The sequence below is a fragment of the Xyrauchen texanus genome, chromosome 4 (genome assembly GCF_025860055.1).
Source record: "Xyrauchen texanus isolate HMW12.3.18 chromosome 4, RBS_HiC_50CHRs, whole genome shotgun sequence".
In the NCBI taxonomy this organism is placed as follows: Eukaryota; Metazoa; Chordata; class Actinopteri; order Cypriniformes; family Catostomidae; genus Xyrauchen; species Xyrauchen texanus.
The window spans coordinates 38,886,013-38,906,871 of record NC_068279.1 but is presented as its reverse complement, the minus strand read 5'-3'; the positions used below and the strand labels follow the sequence as shown (position 1 = coordinate 38,906,871).

Below are 20,859 nucleotides of genomic sequence, written 5' to 3'. Positions count from 1 at the left end.
TAATGGTTGAGCTTGACTGAATGTAGTCAACTCTAAAATTGGTGTGGAAACAGAGAAAATGGAAAGAGAGTACTTGTCTTCCTGCAATGCTGTATAAATGGTCCAAATGATGTCACTTGATGTATGTTATCCTTTTAAGGAATGTTTAATTTTTGGTTATTAAAATAAGTTAATAATGAATCATATTTATAAATTAAATGGAATTACCATTTTAAACAAGCAGTAAAAACACTAAATAAGTTTAAAACTAGATACTTTTAATAAACATTTTATACATAATAAATTATAAATTAACACAGTCTACTTCTTTCTCCGAGAACAGGAGTTTTGTGTCTTTCAAAAAATAATGGGACTCCTGTTGAACTATTTTTGGAAAGAACCTTAAAAATAAAATCAATGGAACAACAAAAGATATCATGATGCTAAAATACTGTAAATTTCCAAAATAGTTTCCTGAGGTTCTTTTGTAATTCTCCTTAGGGCTTGTGGAATTCAGCACCTCGAGCGGGCAGGGAAGAGTCTCTCCCTGTTTGACTCTTTGTATTTCTGCATCGTGACATTCTCGACTGTTGGATATGGAGACGTCACACCCAGAATTTGGCCTTCTCAGCTACTTGTGGTCATCATGATCTGTGTGGCACTGGTGGTGCTGCCATTACAGGTGTCAATTAACACAGTCAGACAAACAAAGAGCACAATCAGTAGCTTCAATATATGTAGATCCAATCTTGTTAAACACTTTTATTTTCACATTTAATTTTCAGATGATTAAACCAGGAATGATTGGAAATCATCCAAGTTCAGCCATGCAACTCTATGTGGTGTAAGCTGATTGGTCCTTTGACATGTAATCGGGTAGCTAATCAAATTGCATTTTTATCTTTGTGTAACATTTAAATTGCTCAGTTTTGCAGATAAGCCGGTTTCACTGCAGTATGCTGCAAGAGATTTTTCAGAAAATTATATTTGCTCAGGTGGTTCCTGGGGCTTTTCTTCAACCAGCTTGCTCGTTAAGGTCTGCTTTTAGCCATAACACATAGAAGTGAGTCTTTAACCAGGTAAGCCTTAGCCAAATCTGGCTGGCATATATCACGATCTTAGGTCAATAGATTAAATAACACACATGTCTGTTTAGTTTCTAGCAGTTGCAAGTCTCTGTACTGGCTCTGCAGCAGCAGCAGCAGCAGCGTAGCAGATCTAGGCTGCCAAGACCAATATCCTATCAATGTTTCATACCTACATTAACATGCTTAATCTTTCAGAGAGTTGTCATGACTGAACTGGTTAAAAATTGTGTTTTGTGTTAATAAGTATTGTGGGAGAAAGGAAAAAATGACAATTTCCCCCTGTTGCACCCACTTACTCTCTGTCTGTCATCTCAACATCCAGTTTGAGGAGTTGGCATACCTTTGGATGGAGAGACAGAAGTCAGGTGGAAATTACAGCAGACACCGTGCTCAGACAGAGAAACATGTGGTTCTCTGTGTCACTTCTCTCAAAATAGACCTGCTCATGGACTTTCTCAATGAGTTTTATGCCCACCCAAGACTACAGGTACTGCATAATTGCATTTATATCTGATGAGATTACTGGTCTATGTATTCCAATAATCTAAGCATATTTATTGTAACATAGATCTGAATGTGATGGTCGTATCATAATTTCTCAAATGTCCTGTAGGATTATTATGTGGTAATACTCTGTCCCACGGAGATGGACATTCAGGTGCGGCGTATACTGCAGATCCCTCTGTGGTCTCAAAGGGTGATCTACCTCCAGGGCTCTGCATTGAAGGACCAAGACCTGATGAGGGCCAAGTAATGTCTCTTGATTTTATGTGGATGATTTATGATTTATTATTAATTACCTTAGAAGATAATTGATCTTAGAAACTAAACAGCTTAAATTCCATTGAGTTGAGAAGCTGACTTTGCGCTGGTTGGAGTCATCAGTCTATGAGAGAGCCATTAGGGTGATAGGGAGATCAGGCAATGTATCTGCAAATTTATCAGCTGCAAGGTATTTTATGAAGCCTCTTTTAAACACTTCATCTAAACCATTTTAAATGCATGAATGTAATCTGTAGATGATTGAGATTGTTTGAGAATTGACCTTTGAATGAGATTAATAGTTCCAGGGGCCTTCTCATTTGTTATTTAGCCTGTCTGCAAGAGCTGTATATTAAGTTACACTTGTGAAAAAATTGAAAGCTGAAGTGTGTAATGTCTAGTGTCACCAAATGGGATTGCAAAAAGAATTACAGTTTTTAAGCAGTTTTCCCCACCACTCTCCTTATCTTCAATTAGTTGAACAAGCAGATTGTCCTGCCTCCAAATTTACAGCATTAGTTGAGCCTTTGTCGGGTACATCAGGATGCTCAAACAAACAGAGCAGTGTTTTGACAGCTACAGAGCCACACACTTTCCAGGGGAATCTACGAATGCATTTCTACTGTAGTTCATAAATTATAATATTACTTATTATTACATAAGTCTCTGCATACAAAAAGTATTTTAATATTGAAGAAATATATACACATCACCTTAAAGGACAAAATAACATAAGTTGTTTGACTGTAGTTCTTTAACTGTTTATATTAAGCAAAACAGCCGACAGCTTTACAGGAATCACTAATAACCCACTGCCCAACAATTAAAACTGGCAAGAACTGCACTTAGAAACAACAGTTGTGCTAGACTGAAGTCAATGTTTGTCTCACTGTAAAGTGCACAACACATTAGTGGATTGGCTTGATGGCAGGCTATGCAGTTTAGCTGATTAAATTATCATATTCGTATTATCCTCTTTGCCACTTCTGTGTCCTTCTTTTCATAGTGTAAGAGTGAAAGTGGACCTGCTGTTAGTAAACTTGATTCACGATCACTTTTGAAACCTGATGTCATTTCTTAATGATATACAGCAGTGTGGCATTTTGATGCCTTAAAATGCAAACACTGACTTTAAATAACTATTTTCAAATGGAAATTCTGGACTGGCTCCCAAACAATCAAAACAGTCTGTGTGACAATTTGAAGCGTTAACAAGCAAGCTCCACGACCAGCGCCAAACCTGACGCCTAGTCTTGGCCCCATCTGTTTCTTATTAAAGTAGCCCTGAATTTGAAGGATAACAGAGGCCTATGTGCTTCCTTTTGCGATGTCACTTAATTTAAAATCTTACTAAATTCCCCCATTCCCCTATTTTCCCCCATAAATGCAGCAAATATATCTCAATATACAGTACCTAGTTCATATTCTAACTGGTAATTAAATTAATTTATAAGGGAATTATATTTGTTGTTAAAAGTTGTACTGAAAACAAAAAGTATTTTGAGGCTTCCAGAAGTCCTGTCACATTTTTAGAAGTGTTCATTGGTGCAACATATTACTGAAAGAATTAAGATCAGTCAGTGCTTTAATTTTTACACCCACACATATCCCTCACAGTATACAGTGCATCCGGAAAGTTTTCACAGAGCTTCACTTTTTCCATATTTTGTTATGTTACAGCCTTATTCCAAAATTGATTAAATTCATTATTTTCCTCAAAATTATTTACTATATATATATACATAAGTATTCACAGCCTTTGCCATGACACTCATAATTGAGCTCAGGTGCATCCTGTTTCCACTGATCATCCTTGAGATGTTTCTACAACTTGATTGGAGTCCATCTGTGGTAAATTCAGTTGATTGGACATGATTTGGAAAGGCACCTTATCTGTCCATATAAGGTCCCACAGTGCATGTCAGAGCACAAAGCAAGCCTCCGTAGAACTCCGAGACAGGATTGTATCCAGGCACAGATCTGGGGAAGTGTACAGAAAAATGTCTGCAGCATTGAAGGTCCCAATGAGCACAGTGGCCTCCATCATCCATAAATGGAAGAATTTTGGAACCACCAGGACTCTTATTAGAACTGGCCGCCTGGCAAAATTGAGTGATTGGGGGAGAAGGGCCTTAGTCAGGGAGGTGACCAAGAACCTGATGGTCACTCTGACAGAGCTCCAGCATTTCTCTGTGGAGAGAGGAGAATCTTCCAGAAGAACAACCATCTCTGCAGCACTCCACCAATCAGGCCTGTATGGTAGAGTGGCAAGACGGGAGCCACTCCTCAGTAAAAGGCACATGACAGCCCGCCTGGAGTTTGCCAAAAGGCGCCTGAAGGATTCTCAGAGAAACAAAATTCTCTGGTCTGATGAAACAAAGATTGGCCTGAATGGCAAGCGTCATGTCTGGAGGAAACCTCATCACCTGGTCAATACCATCCCTACAGTGAAACATGGTGGTGGCAGTATCATGCTGTGGGGATGTTTTTCAGTGGCAGAAACTAAGAGACTAGTCAGGATCAAGGGAAAGATAAATGCAGCAATATACAGAGACATCCTTGATGAAAACCTTCTCCAGAGCACTCTGGACCTCAGACTGGGGCGAAGGTTCCTCTTCCAACAGTAAAATTACCCTAAGCACACAGCCAAGATAACAAAGGAGTGGCTACGGGACAACTCTATGAATGTCCTTGAGTGGCCGATTGAACATATCTGGAGAGATCTGAAAATGGCTGTGCACCAACGCTCCCCATCCAACCTCAAATCAAATCACTTTATTGTCACACTAACATGTACACAAGTGCAACAGTGGGTGAAAGTCTTGTGTGCAGTTCCGAGCAACATAGCAGTCATGACAGTGACGAGACATATACCAATTACAATAAACAACATATTTACACAACACAATTTACATATCAAATGTAAAAACATGTTGATCAACCTGATGGAGCTTGAAAGGTTCTGTAAAGAAGAATGGGAGAAACTGCCCAAAAATAGGTGTGCCAAGCTTGTAGCATCATACACAAAAAGACTTGAGGCTGTAATTGGTGCCAAAGGTGCTTCAAAAAAGTATTGAGCAAAGGCTGTGAATATTTATGTACATGTGATTTATTTTAATTTTTTTCATTTTTTATTTTTAATAAATTAGATTTCAAACAAACTTCTTTCACGTTGTCATTATGGGGTATTGTTTGTAGAATTTTGAGGAAAATAATGAATGTAATCAATTTTGGAATAAGGCTGTAACATAACAAGCTGTGGAAAAAGTGAAGTTCTAGGTTTAAAACAAGTGAAGCTCTATTGAAAGAATCTGTGGCATGATGTTGATTTGTTGTTTACAGTAATACACTATCAATGGAAGTCTATGGGAAAAGTTATTCCAGATGGTTTAAAAGTAGAAATGTGAATCACTTATATCAATTCTTACATACAGAAAAGTGTGTTATTTGAGCTGTAAAGTTTGAGTTGTCCTTTTAGCAGTGGGACAACTCCTCTAGGTGGATGAACTTCTGCTTAAGCATTACCAATGTTATTCTAAATGTAAACAGTCCCCTTCTGGTATGCTTAAGAATATTTTTCGAAAGTTGCTGGGTTTACCTGCTTTACATGGTCATAACATGAGCTGAAAAATTAGAGAGACAACTTTACACAGACAAGGATATTAAGCAATTGTATTACACTAGTCTCATGATAACATGTACAGTATAATGTTGAAGTCTTGTTGCTGTATTTTCCAAACACTGTGTATTTTAAAGTTTATCCTGGTACAGTGCCTTGCCCCATTGACATTGTAAGTGCATTACTGTATAGAAATGTTTTGCTTGTCTTTACAAACTGATTGACGAATTGAAATCATTTTCTGTGGTAATAAACAGTATTTATGTAGATTCATAGATTCAATACACAGATTACACTTGTATTGAAACCCAGAGCATTCCTTTATAAAACGTAGAAAACAATGAATGGTAACTTTGTTTGGTTTGCTATAACATTCAGGTGACTTGTGTTCCAGTTGGAGAGGCAATAGCTTTAATGAACATTGCTGTTATGGGTATGCTAATGTGGTTGCACTTATCTGCTGGATCTCAGGCTGGAATACAGTGAAATTGACCCTTATGACTGACTGTGTCAATAATTATGACAATAATTACCTGCTACCACATACATATAGAACATACTGGTCATGTGCCATCTTCCAGAAGTAATTCACATCATGGGTAGTGGTTTAAAGCTTCAAAGGCTTGCAGAAGCATTGAGATGTGTCCTGTTTGAGTTGTAAAGCAGTTGATTAATTATGTTGTTTGGTCTGTAGGATGGACGATGCAGAGGCGTGTTTCATCCTCAGCAGCAGAAATGAAGTGGACCGCACTGCAGCTGTAAATACAGACATCATGCTTTTATTTTTTAATATAGTTCTGTAATATTGTTCTGAACTGATCCAAATCAGATGTGATTAATAATATCATGCTGTTGTTAATTTATAGTTATTTATTATTGTTATTTATTAGTAGTTATTACTGTTATTTATTGTCATTACAGTTTAATTAGCTACTAATTATTACATAAAGTATTATTATTTGAAAGGTCACGATCGTGTATACATTTATTAAACTTAATCTACCATTAATGGCAAGATAATAAATAAAAGTGAATAAAAAGTTAAAAGATAAAGAAATGTTATAAATTTGTCTTCACATTGCAAGTTCGATGTATTTTGTTCTGATAGGATCATCAAACTATTTTGAGAGCATGGGCTGTGAAGGACTTTGCCCCAAACTGTCCTCTTTATGTCCAGATTCTCAAACCCGAGAACAAATTCCATGTTAAATTTGCAGGTGAGTCTATGGTCTTTTTCACGTCAGTTAGTAAACCTTTATTTGTCCTTTACAACTTACATTAAAACTCAGACCTCAGCTGGTTTAAAGTGTTTAAGCACCACAGATTCAATGACACATATGCACGCCACAATAAAATGTATTTAGATAATTAAAAATTATTATTTAGCATAACTACATCAGTTAATCGAATACACCAACAAAAATCATTTTTAGGGTTAGATTAAGTATGTTACATGTTGCTTGTGTCAATTGATAGGTGGGTTTGTTTTTTGCAGCATCATCCACAGGTTAATATAATTATTGATTGTGACTTGTATTTATTTCATATCACAAATATGTATGCATGTTTTGTTTGCTAGGTCATGTTGTGTGTGAAGAGGAGTTCAAGTATGCCATGCTGGCCCTGAACTGTGTTTGTCCAGCCACCTCTACACTGGTCACCCTCCTGGTTCACACATCTCGTGGCCAGTGAGTACTGACTTGACAGGCCTTTTAACCTCCTGAGACCCACGCGTGACTGCTGTGTGCATTTTCCATTTCCCTTTTTGATTTGTAACTAGTAGCACCTAATAAACCATCAAAAAAATTATTAGATTAAATAGTTATTAGAACAAATAGTTTCTCCTAACAATTGATGTCCACATATGTGGACAGCAGGACTCAGTTTTGAAGTAATACCAAGCTATAGAAATTCAGATTATTTTTCATGAAATAGTTTATTATGTGTCCAGGAATGTTTTGTTATTCGTGTTTTTGAGATGTTACAGACATTACAGCTACAGAATGCGTTTACTAATGTTAATGAATAGATCTGTATTGTACAGTGATAACATAAAATATAACAACATTTATAATAAAATAAAGTGAACTGACCCACAGATGTGTTAATGTTGAAAAATATTCAAAATAACCAAAATATTTTTTTCAACTTTTGAGGGAACGCGGTCCTAATTTCTTAGAGGTTTCTTACCAGCGGCACTTTTATTGGCACTGCGCCAGAAGTACCGTAGCGCTTCCTGGATATCAACGTTATGCTGTTGTGTCACGCGATGCGGTGCGCCATAAGTTTAACCCTTAAATGTGTCGAGTGTTGTGAACAGTATTCAGACAGTTTTAATTCATTGAAATTATGCATTGCATATAGTAAAGCCAAAATACAATGTCCACACATGTGGACGCAGAGTTGCACGAGGTTAAGATGCCCTCCATCTTTCAAACACAATGTCATCCGTTTCACTGAACCATATAAAACAGGATGAATTGGTGGTTTATTGCACATCATTGCAATAATCCTAATTTACTAATGTAAGTTTCACTTCCCTGTTATTCTTATTTATCTCTTTTGTAGCATTATAAAAGGCTCTAAAGATTAGTATTTAGCTGAAAAAAACCATTATCTGTATATTTTTAATGCAGATTACCATATGTGTAGTTTTCCATGTTGTAGTGTTATAGGAGAAGCGTTTCCTATTCAGTTGGGCTGTTGATTTAACACATTATTTCTGTGAGATTAATAATATTAAAAAATAAAGCTTAAAAAAATGAAAGCAATTAATCATGTTCCCAGATAGTAATACAAGCTTGAAGTACCACCTGTTTTCAGCAGTAAGCAAAATTCCAGCTTTATTGGCAATATGCAACTGTACAGACAATAAACTAAGCTCTTGCTTGACTCTAGCAACAGCACAAAATGAGAACTTGCATTCAAACACTGCAAAACAGGGCACAATTTTGAATGCAGGGATCTTGAGACATGTTTTTCTAAGTTTCAAGTTTAACTTGACACAGTGACCTAAATACACTGTGTTTATTATGCAATGCAGCGAAGTTAGACGCTCCAAAAGCATTTTTCTGATGCATGTGTACATAGAAGTATCCTTTAAGGCCCTTATAATAAATCATCTTAGACAGATTGACAAATTAAATTGCAAAATGTATGGCTATGAACTGTAGGCCAATGATAAGATTCTGAATTATAATAATTTATATTATAGTAATTCAAATGTAACAATTTAGAATTATTTAATCATATTTAATTATTGTTATCTGAGTGACTTTATATCCAAATTATTATATATACCAATAATTGCAATTAATTCAATTACCGTAATTAATCGGCATATAATGTATTAAAATTGATTACAAATTTTAAGCGATTGACAGTCCTACTGTTGTAACGTTGAGCAGGACTGACAGGAGATGATGACGTGAAGAACTCAAGTGCAGTTACATTACATAAAAAGAAATCCAAAAATATGAAATTTGCAAAACAAAAACATGAAATGAACTGGACTTATCTATGATCATAACAAAAACGTGAACTAAAAGTAAAAACAACGTTCAAGGCAAAACTAATAACATAAGGACCATTGACAGAACTGAAGTAATATGGGGATAACATGACTAATAAACATAAACCAATGAGAGGACAAGACTAATGAACATGATAACAAGACAATGACAATAAACCAATGAAAACAAAACACAAGAAACATGACGCATTGGTCAAGATGACCGTGGATGCAGTGGTCAAGACGGCTGGGGATGATGAGGCAGGTGAGACAACATGGCTTGGCATGGCAGGCGAGACAACATGGCTTGAATGACATGACAAGGAAACAGGAAATCACATGACAGACACATTACAGGAACAACAGGAGACAAGAGGGCGCTGCAAACCACGATGGACTAGGGCGGAGCTGCAAACTACGGGGGACCAGGGCCGAGCTGGCGAAGGTCCAGGGTGGACCAGGTGACCAGGGCAGAGCTGGCGAAGGACCCAGAGACCAGTGCAGACCAGGCAACCAGGGCAGAGGGCCCGGAGGCCCCAGGCACTGGCTCTGTTATGGACGAGGCAGGCGAGAAAAAGTGGCTTGACAACGTTTCAGGTGCTGGCTAAGGGACGGACGAGGCTTTGACTGTGGCAGGTGGAGGTGCTGGTTCGTTGACCGTGGTAGGCGTTGGCTCATTGACCATGGCAGGCATGTCTCGTTGACAGTGGAAGGCATGGGCGCTGACTCATTGGCAGGTGTAGGCGTTGGCTCATTGACCATGGCAGGCATGTCTCGTTGACCGTGGCAGGCTTGGGTGCTGGCTAGTGGACCGTGGCAGGTGTGGTTGCTGGCTCGTGGACCGTGGCAGGTGTGGGCACTGGCTCGTGGACCGTGGCAGGCGGTAGGTGTGGGTGCTGGCTCGTGAATCATGGCGGGAGTGATGTTCATAGCAGTGGACTCAGACATGGTGGATTCAGAGATGAGGTCAGGGTGGCTGAGGACTCAGATGAGGTGGTCACTGTAGGAGGACCAATTTTGTCATCAGCCACTCCCACAGTAAATAACAAACCACTCAGTATGAGGGCATAGTCTGTATAGGGAGAGTCAAAGGAATACCACCTCTGGGCAGCAAGGAGTATAATGGCTCATTTACACCTGCATGAAATAAGTCCTTGAGGAATACCTCACCAAAATCCACTTGCTGACACAGCTCACAAAAGTCCACTGCAAAGTCCTCAAGGGCTTTGAACAGCCTCACTGCTGGGTTCATATTGGGTCAAGTATTCTGTAATATTTTAGCAGGACAGACAGGAGACGATGACGTGGGGATTCCCAAGTGCAGTTTAATTATGTAAAAAGAAATCCAAAAACATGAAAGTAGCAAAACAAAACATAAACATGAACTTAACGCGACTTGACTATGACCATAGCAAAACCGTGAACTAGAAGCAAAAACACCACTGCTGGAGTCAACAAGAGACAAAGGCAAATATGAGGGCTTAAATTCAAATTAAAAGGTAACAACATAAGGCATCCAATGACAAGACAAAACTAATAACATAAGGAACAATGATGAACTGAACTAATAAGGGGATAACAAGACTAATAAACATAAACCAATGGGAAGACAAGACTGATGAACCTGATAACAAGACAATGACTATCCAGCTTTTTCCTGAATGCGGAAGTGCTCCACAATTCGACTGTTTTAAATTTCTGGTCACCAGTATTTTCACTTGCATCGGCGTATATTCATAGCGAGTAATGTAATGTTTAAGGTATTACATTTGTAAAAATGGTCAAAAAACATGCCGATACTTTGCAGAGTCGAGATGAACGTTTCTTTTTTTTTATATAGACAGTGGTGTAGACTGAGTGTGTAGATGACATGAAGCGATGGTTCGAGTTTTGTTACGTTAATATCAATATTTATTGTGAGTTGTTATGATAACCAACAACTAGGGATGCACCTGGATCGGTATTGGCTCCGATACTGACGATTTTAGATGGATCGGGTATCGGTGTGTTAGTCATGTCCATTCCTGTCAAGCTCAAAGATGACATAAAAGAACCATAAAAACACCATTGAAGTAGTTAATATGACACGTGCATTTTATTCAAAGCCACTTGAAGACGTGCGATAGCTCTGTGAATCACAAAAGGCTGTGTTTAATAAGTAAACGCTGTGCACGTGCAGCGCAAGCACGTAATTGAATGGCGCTGCTCTGTTTACACACACATGCGGCTATTTTGAGCCTTCACACATTGCGCAACATCTGAGCGCTACTCACGAACAACATCTCAGGTTTACTTATATGCATTTAGAACGGTGCCGGAGGTGTATTGTACCAGAATTTTAATAAGAAGCAAATTAAACTACTGTGAACTTGCATACAAACAGACACATACAGGACTTCCTGGAGAGTTCAGAATGTCAAAATAAAAGCGTGAGGGTTTAAAAGATAAAGGTGCACGATTGAGATATATTACTGTTGTATTTAAAATTATAAAAGTCAATAATAATAATGTATAATTATTATTATTATTATTTGTTTACAAATTATAACAATATTTAAGTTTAATGGGTTCCAAAAAATAACTGTGAATGAAAAGTAGACTCATATCTTACAAAAAAATTGAACAAAAAGTCCTGATACAAGTTGAATGTTTTTTGCAAAAACAAAACAAAACCTGCCTTCATTTCTACTGAACACTTATGGTGCGTTCACATACAACGCGAAGAAAATTTTCGCCTCGAATTGCTTGCGCGAGTTTGACCACTGCATTATAAATATGTGTTTAAACTCACGTTCACGCATGTAACGTGAACCCCCTTCTTTTCCGGAGAAGGACAGGATACAACCAATAGCTGGAATCAAGTAGACGTGCATATTTTCAGAACTGACCAGGTAGTCCAACTTCATCGCTCACTTTCCTCCAAGCGATGTCTTTTTTTCAACCGGTCTCTGTACATGTATGACATTGTGTCATACAATTCCAGATTGCAGATATCGGAATCGGATCAGAAGAGAAAAAGTGGTATCGGTGCATCCCTACCAACAACTGCACAAGTTGAGCTTGAAATCATTTTTAACTTCAAAAAATTAAATGGTTGTTGTTCTCTGTCTGGATTGCTCATTTTGGCAGTCTCGAAAACAGGCAATAAGAATCATCATGGCGCCACCCAGTGGTTACTCAGGAAATCTGTGGATAAACCAGTGAGAACAAAACACATGAAAATGAGGATCATATGACAAGGAAACAGGAAATCATATGCCAAATAATTGACAGGAACAAGGAAGTGAAAACTTCAAAATAAAAGACAAAATCAAAATATGAACAAAACTTTTCAGTATACTAAATGTTTTAAAGCGTACTGGCTCTCCTTACCTAACCTGATTCCAATAACTTGCCTAATTTTTCCTATTTAAAGTAATTGTTAGCAATAATTTGAGGAGACACATCATATCCCAAATGGAATATCCAATTATTTTTCTTAAATCTGTTTTTTTTTTTAACCAACTTTTCAAACTAAGTTATATTTAGTCAGATCAGATTTTGTTTTACTGCTCCACCGCAGTCACATCCACATTGGTTGTCATAGTAATGATGCAAGGTTTTGTAGTTTCACATGCGTGAGACACATTTCACACAGAAAACGGCATACTCAAGTGTCATTATGAGTAGCACAGTAAACCAAAGGATATGGACACGCAAAAGAAAACATGCAAAAGGAAACATTTGACGTGCTCTGTGGTCTTTTACACTCTTGCCCTCCAAGACATGCATGTCAGACGTTCAATAATTGTTGAGAAGTGCATAGCTATCGTGTTGTAGTGGCTGGTAAATAGTGTGGGTTACCGCACCTTAGCACATCTCCTGAATGATGCTGAATGACTAAATAAACCACATAAAATCTGATCTGACCATTCAGACTGAGACACATTACCACAAATCTATTTTAATCGGATTTCAAATCACCTACACAGGTTGTTTGAATCTGGCTTTTGAAAATCATATTTCATGTGGTTTTTTTTTTAGTCAGATGGTGGGGGGGCTTACTGCATACATTAACTGTACAGTTGCTTAAGTTATGAGTCTCTTCTTGGTATTTGCATTTACACTGTCTGGTTGGGGTTTCAGGGAGGGTCAGATGTCTCCTGAACAGTGGCAGAGAACTTATGGCCGTTGCTCTGGGAATGAAGTTTATCACATCCGTCTGATGGACAGCAAATTCTTTGGCGAATATGACGGGAAGAGCTTCACTTACGCCTCCTTTCATGCACATAAAAAGTGAGTAAATGCATTAAATTCAAACCAGTTACTTCCAGATCTGACAGATTTACTAGGTGATTAATTTATAATCCCTTCCCTAAAATACTTCCTGTTGATAAAGTGTGTTAAATTCCCCAAAACTTTTTATTGTAGCATGATTTATAAACTCTACATAATGAGTTTATTTGTAGTTTGAAGCTTAATATCAGATAAAAAAAGTACATTGGAAATCACAAAATAAATAAATAGATATACAGTAATCCATTTAAATATATTAAAATACAACCCCCCCGCGACCCTGTACACAGGATAAGCGGTTGACGATGGATGGATGGATGAAAATACAACCCACCACAATAAAGATATTAAATGATTCAGATAAAAATGAGAACTTGATGCTAACATGTACATAAAAAACACAATTTCTGCCATCATTTACTTTCCCAGATGTCATTCCAACCCTGTTTAACTTTCTCTCTGATATGCAACACAAGGGGGCAGAATGTTTAGTACTGACAGACTCAGTCACCATTCACTACATTGAAGGGGGGGGGGATCTCCTATTGTGATCCATGGAAGAAAGAAAGTCATATGGGTTTAGAACAACATGAGGGTGAGTAAATGATGACCATGCTTTTTCCCTTAAAGGGGTCATGACGTGAGGAATTACATTTTCCTTGATCTTTTGGCATATAAGAGGTAATTGTACTATAAAAACGTACTGCATATTTCAGAACTCAAATCTTCCTTCACGCTGTAAAAAAAAGCATTTGTTGAAACCAAGCTGCCAAAACAACTCATTCTCAAATTCCTCCACATTGTGATGTCACACTGTGGTAGACACAGTGGGACTCCACGCACATGACAATACATGCCTGTCCTCCCCTACAGAAATGTGAAGCTGCCCGGGCAGAGCGCATATAATGGCAGTGACAGTTTGATTATTTTTATTTGACTTTAATGCAAGATTATATCATTTGAATATGTATGTATGTATTATGCTATTTAGACTCATAGCTCTCTGCACACTTTATTAGTGTTTAAGGAAATTCCATAACAATAAGCATCCTTTATCCAGACGAAAAACCAATTAACCGTTCATGAAACCTCTTGGTTAACTGAATGTTAAAAATGGTAACTGTGCACATTCCTAATGAGCAGTAATATGACAAGGAGGGAGCAGGTCAGTCAAGAGCCGAGAGCCAATCATAACAGTGGGCGTTTACTGTCAAGTCTTAAAGGAGAAGCAGCACCAGAACGGAGCGTTTCTGACAAAGGGTCAAGTGAATTTCAAGAAAAAGTTTAAAATAATAATAAATGCATGTCATGACCCCTTTAAACACCATGTTAAACACAACAATCACCTTCTTCTTAGATATGGTGTCTGCTTAATCGGCACAAAGAGAGAAGAAAATAAGAGCATCCTTCTGAACCCTGGTCCTCGCCACATCATGGCTGCCACAGACACCTGTTACTACATCAACATCACAAAGGAGGAGAACTCTGCCTTCATCTTTAAACAGGAAGAGAAGCACAGCAAAGGACTGTCGGTCACCGGTGTGTATGATGCCCCCTCTCGTCTCCCAGTGCAGAGCATCATCGCAAGCATGGGTGAGTGGACAGCCTATAAAACATTAACCAGTTAAAATGGTACTCTAATGGTGCGTTCACATACAACATGGAGAAAATTTTCGCCTTGCATTGCTCATGCGAGTTTGACCGCTGGATTGTAAATTTGTGTTTAAACTCGCGTTCGCGCAAGTAACGCGAACCCGCGAGTATTCCCCCTTCTCTTCTGGAAAAGGACAGGAGGAGGGGCTTCTATGACTTGGTACATTGTTAAGTACATCCAATAGCTGGAATCAAGTAGAAGCGCATATTTTCAGAATTTACCAGGTTGTCCAACTTCCTTGCTCACTTTCCTCCAAGCGATGTCTTTTTTCGTACGGTCTCTGTAAATGTATGACGTTGTGTCATACAGTTCCAGGTGCCCACACACCGCTACAACAATTTTTTCATGCTACTACGTCAGTATGTCAGAGACATCCGGACAATCTCAATGCTGATAGGCTTTCGCGACAGTGTGTCATGCGGATTTCTCGCTCGAGTTGAAAAATGTTGTGTGTTCGATCCCGCCACGAATGAATCATCTATTCGCGTCTATTCGCATCTTTGCATTGACTTTGTATGGAATCACGCTGTGCAAAACGCTCACTTCACGTTGTATGTGAACGCACCATTAGAACTCTTGGATAATCAGACATATTAATTAAGGTTGAATACATAAACTGATGGTTGATTGCCTTTAAAGCTGCAGTGTGTAATATCTGGAACCAAGTGGAATTGCAAAAATAGTGATTGTTTGCAAATAGTTTTTCTAAACAGACTATTCTTTCTTTCTTTGGACAAACCGATTGTCCTCAATTTTGTGCCATTATCTGATCCAGACATTGACATGTTGGGCCACTCAAACAAACACTTATAGCGCCACAGTCAGTGTTTACACTTTAAGAAAATTGACCTACAAGTGGGCGGCTTACTTATAATTGTCTCTACACATTAAGTTGGTATAAGAGAAAGTATTTAAACTTTGAAAAATTTACACACACCAGCTTTAATGTTTTGTTGGTTTTAAAGATTAGCAGTGTAGTCATTTTGAAAAAAACATGACAGCATTAATTAAGCACAAGTTTGAATTTGTTTACCTCAGTGTAGCTGCAGGGCTGCTTTAATGCTGTGTTGGCATATGGTGGGTGTCCACTTTGAGCAATGATGTCGTTATGAGAACTTATTGAATATTCAGAAGCAGTAATGGAAGAATTAATTAAAATATAGAATGATATCAAAATCATGCTCATGAGACGATTCATATAATTTCTTTCATTGTTTTTCCTTTGTTGAAGTTGATCAGTCTACTTCATATGGTAAGTCTGAGCATGTGGTTTCCTTAGCAGTAGAGACATGGTTTAATCATAAGACATCATTATTCGATGTCTGTGTAAATGTGAACATTTACAGAAATCTTTCTCTGTGTCCCGATCATTCCCGTTACTTTGAGGAACTCACAGGTCAACTCTCTTTTCCTGCAAGCTGTTTCACCCAGAGGAGGATTTTATTTTAATTTTATTTTTCTTTCACAATTTGGCTTGTAAATTGCACTTGCATGTATCAAAATATCCCTTGGGTACTTTCTTAACACAAGGAACAGTTATAACTACCATTAACATTTGCAGAGATATCCAAATTTGTATATTTCCCTTTAGAACATTTTCTTGCAGTGTTTTTAAATTAAACCATGCAGTGCTTAACAATTTTTGGTTGCAAATCTCTGATTTGAAATGTATGCAAATCAGTGTTCATGAAAAGCAATAAATCAGGTTTGAGGTCAACTTCAGTCAGTTTAAGATGTGCGCTGGAAAAAAGATATGTGTAAATGAAGAATTCATCTGATTCTCTCTGCCTGTTTCCAAGTAATTTACCGTATTTGTTAATTCCATTCATTGAGCTGAACTGGAATTGACCTAAATTCTGAGTCATGTTTGCAAAAATAGCACAGAAGCAAATGAGATTACAGATCTGGCAAAAGTTTTTATATACATTGGATCACTGGTCACTGGTGGATCTGCATAAATGTCCAAATAATGTTAAAGGGATAGTTCACACAAAAATGTAAACTCTGTCATTATTTACTCACCCTTATGTTCTTCGGAACCGCTTGAATTTCTTTCTTCTGTAGAACACAAAAGGAGATGTTAGGCTAACAGTTAAGGGTATCGCACACCGGGCACATCTGGCGGATGACATAACATCTTCTAAAATTCTAAACAACTGTTTTCAATGAAGGAATGCACACCACCGCCATGACTCGCCGTCTGTCGGCGGGGCCCAGCTTTGACTGCGAAGGCTGCTCAAATGTGCATGGAGCGCAACTCGCAAATTTTCCATTAAATTTAAACCAAATCATTATCAAAGGACATAGATTATTTATTCAAGCATTGTTCATTCTTGAAGAAGGGAAAACCTTGGTAACTTTTGTGATTACTGTCTGCCACCTGAACCGCATCGACCTGCCCTGTGTTTGATACCTGTGCAGTGTCCTAGCCTTGACGTGGCGTGGCACTTCTCGTCCGGTTTGCAACCGCCTTTAGCCTAAGTCACCATTAACTTTCATTGTATGGAAAAAAGAACAGCGTCAACGATCTTAAAAATGGCTCCACGGAAGAAAGAAAGAAAGTCATGGAAATTCACACAGGTTTGAAACAAACAAGATGGTGAGTAAATTAATAAACTTTTTGAATGAACTATCAATATAAGCCTTCTCTAACCTCAACCCTGGAGAAAGATCTCCACTCTCATGGCTTATTTGTGATGCATTGCAGGAACTGTGGCCATAGACCTGCAGAATCCAGATCCTCCAGTGGACAACAGTAAGCTGGCACTGCCTACAGAGAATGGAGCGGGCAGTCGCAGACCCAGCATTGCTCCGGTGCTGGAGCTTGCAGATTCCTCTGCCATCCTGCCTTGTGACCTTCTCAGTGACCCCTCTGAAGATGAGACCAACCAATTAGATGAGGAGGGAGCACCAGCCTTAGAGTAAATAATGTTTTGCTAAAGGAAAGTTCTGGGTCCAATAGAAGTTAAGCTCAATTAACAGCATTTGGGGGATAATGTTGATTACTACAAAACCTAATTTCAACTTGCCCTTGTTTATAAAAAAATAAACAAAAAAATGGCATAAATTGTGGATGCACTAAGGCACTTACAATGGAAGTGAATGGGCTTATATATACGATAACTAAGTTGTAACATTGTCTATAACTTTTCACAGATGAATCCAACAATTTAAACAAATTTACAGCTCAACCCACACATGACTTTTAACTGAAGTAATGTTAGTTCTTTTGTAAAATTAGAAGCTTCACATCTTTTAAACCCTCCAGTCAAAATAATTTATTGTAGTAATCATTATTATGCCACAAATGCTGTCTATTGAACTTAACATGTATTGAACCCGGAATGTTCCTTTAAAAGAAAAATATGAATATGATTTTTAATTGGCAGCAATGACTTGCATTGTTTATTATTGACTGTTTAAAAAAAGATTTAAATACCAATAAGCGAGTTAAAATTTTGAAATGTGGTTTAAAATTATTAAATAGACAAGCATCACTCTTACTATTGTCAATACTTGAGGTCAAGATTTTTCAAAACACTCAACCTCAAAGTTTTTCAACCCAAAATTTTGTATAATACACTTATATTGAAGGAGGGACTCCTAGGGATATCCAGGGACCAGAATATTGTGGGGTGGGCTCTTTTGACTAGTGCCAGTAATCAAACACCTAGCAACCAACCAGAGTACCATAGCAACCACATAGCAATGCCAGGATTTCTGATCAAAATCACTCAGGGTGCTTCTGAATTTAGTAGTGCTCTGGTAGAAAAGATGCAATAAAGCACCAGTATTTTTCAATTGAGCCCTATATATATATATATATATATATATATATATATATATATATATATATATATATATATATTCATTTATTTATTATTATATAAAAATCAATTATCTATTTCCTGTGCATTAAAAGTTTTATCAGTGGCAAATCAGATGAAACTTAAACATATTAGAGCCAATCAGCATGTTTCAGGTCATGTTGCATTATAATTTCAACATTTGCTTACGTCAGTCAGAGCCCGAGGAGATACTGTATCTCACACACGTTTACACATAAACTGTGTTTGATAAGTATTTTCCTGCCAAAGCTCATACACAACATTCAGACTTTCTCACTGCAGGTTTCTGTTGTGCTCTGGTGTGTCCTTCTGTTTTCTGGTGTACAAAGAGTATTCATGAAGATCTCTGCTGCTGAATGCGTTCAGTATGAGAACAGTGCCATCTACTGATGTTCAACATAATTCTCTCAAGAGAAAAGCCTTTGTTGATTGATTGTTGTCTGTCAATGAAGGGGATCATTTTTATGGTGCTCAATAAATCTAAGTGTTTCTTGTATTTATTAGACATTGTGTGTATATCCTTTTGTTTTAAAGGTGCATTAAAGGCTATCCTCCTAACTCTCCTTATATTGGAAGCTCTCCAACACTTTGCCACTTATTGCAACAAAAGGCGCCATTTTGCTGCCTGCGACTAGACAAGGTGAGTGTAGAACATGAACTGAATTAAAAAAAAATTATGACTGATGAATGACAACAGGTTTCCCAAACACTTCCACCACCTCTTCCACCCCATTCACATCTTTCATCGTTCGGTCAAACAGTCCTACCCTTTAAGGTGCACTCTGAAACTTTTTGCTCATGCCATCTTGGACTTACAGTGACACTTAGTGGTGTGGATACAGCATCAATAGTAAAGTAGTAAAATCAAAGAATAAAACATCTCGGTTACTGTCATAACCTGTCTATGTAGTGACACAAGGGGTCACTCTTGAGAGCCCCAAAACACCTCAGATCTTTGAGAAAGGGCCAGTGAGAACTGGTGAGTGGAATTTGCATGCCACTCCCCCGGACATACAGTTATAAAAGGAGCTGGAATGGTGAACTCGCATGGGAGAAGCAGCGCATGTCTTCGCCTCATGGAGGGGAAAGGCACAATAGGCAAGCGATACACCTGGACAGCTTTTCCGTATAACCAAACGTACATGTTCGTACCTGACAAAACATGGGACGAAACCAGCTCAACACGGAGATTGTAAAATGTCACAAAGGTATTAGGTGTTTTCCAGCCCGCTTCTCTGCAGATGTCTACTAAAGAGGTGCCATTGTCCAGTGCCCACAAGGATGCCACACTCCTTGTAGAGTGTGGTCATATTCCCAAAGGGGCGGGCACAGCCTGGGCCTGGTGTGCCAAAGCGATGGTATCCACGATCCAGTGGGCAAGCCACTGTTTGGAGACAGCGTTCCCTTTCCGCTGTCCACCGAAGCAGACAAAGAGCTGCTCAGAGAGTCTAAAACTTTGTGTGCGATCCAAGTAGATGCGCAAAGCACGCAACGGACACAGAAACGACATGGCTGGGTCTGCCTCCTCCCAGGGCAGCGCTTGCAGGCTCACCACCTGATCCCTGAAGGGGGTCGTGGGAACCTTGGGCACATAGCCCGGCCGGGGGTCTCAGGATCACGTAAGAATCTGCCAGACCGAGCTCCAGGCAAGTGTCGCTGACAGAACGCTTGCAGGTCCCCAACCCTCTTGATGGAAGTGAGCGCAATCAGGAGGGCCATCTTTAAGAGAGGGCTTTCAGCTCGACTGACAAGGCTCTCCGAAGGCCCAGGAGGACCACAGAGAGATCCCATGAGGAGAATAGGCGTGGCCTTGGAGGATTCAGCCTCTGGGCACCTCTGAGGAAACTGATGATCAGGTCGTTCTTCCCTAGGGACTTACCGTCCTCTGCGTCATGGGGGGCCGCTATGGCGGCCACATATACCTTCAAGGTGGAGGGGGAAAGCCACTCCTCCAACCTCTCCTGCAGGAAGGAAGGCACTGACCCGACTGCACATCTCTGGGGGTCTTCGGCTCTGGAAGAACACTACCTCGCGAACAAACGCCACTTCAGGGCATAGAGCTGCCTCATAGAGGGAGTTCTGGCCTGAGTGATCATGTCTACCACTGCCGGAGGTAGGCCACT

At 38.8% G+C, this 20,859-nt stretch overlaps 1 protein-coding gene across 1 annotated transcript in view; it reads left to right on the top strand.

The window, feature by feature from the left end:
* LOC127636144 (potassium channel subfamily T member 1-like) overlaps positions 1–20,859 on the top strand; it is a 115,092-nt gene that overhangs the window by 77,432 nt on the left and 16,801 nt on the right. Inside the window, exons 12-21 of the mRNA XM_052116566.1 lie at positions 481–661; positions 1,390–1,554; positions 1,681–1,817; positions 6,143–6,206; positions 6,557–6,665; positions 7,028–7,136; positions 13,085–13,234; positions 14,592–14,827; positions 17,596–17,809; positions 19,271–19,376. Of these exons, the coding sequence (XP_051972526.1) occupies positions 481–661; positions 1,390–1,554; positions 1,681–1,817; positions 6,143–6,206; positions 6,557–6,665; positions 7,028–7,136; positions 13,085–13,234; positions 14,592–14,827; positions 17,596–17,809; positions 19,271–19,376 (1,471 nt within the window). The remainder of the gene's footprint in view (positions 1–480; positions 662–1,389; positions 1,555–1,680; positions 1,818–6,142; positions 6,207–6,556; positions 6,666–7,027; positions 7,137–13,084; positions 13,235–14,591; positions 14,828–17,595; positions 17,810–19,270; positions 19,377–20,859) is intronic.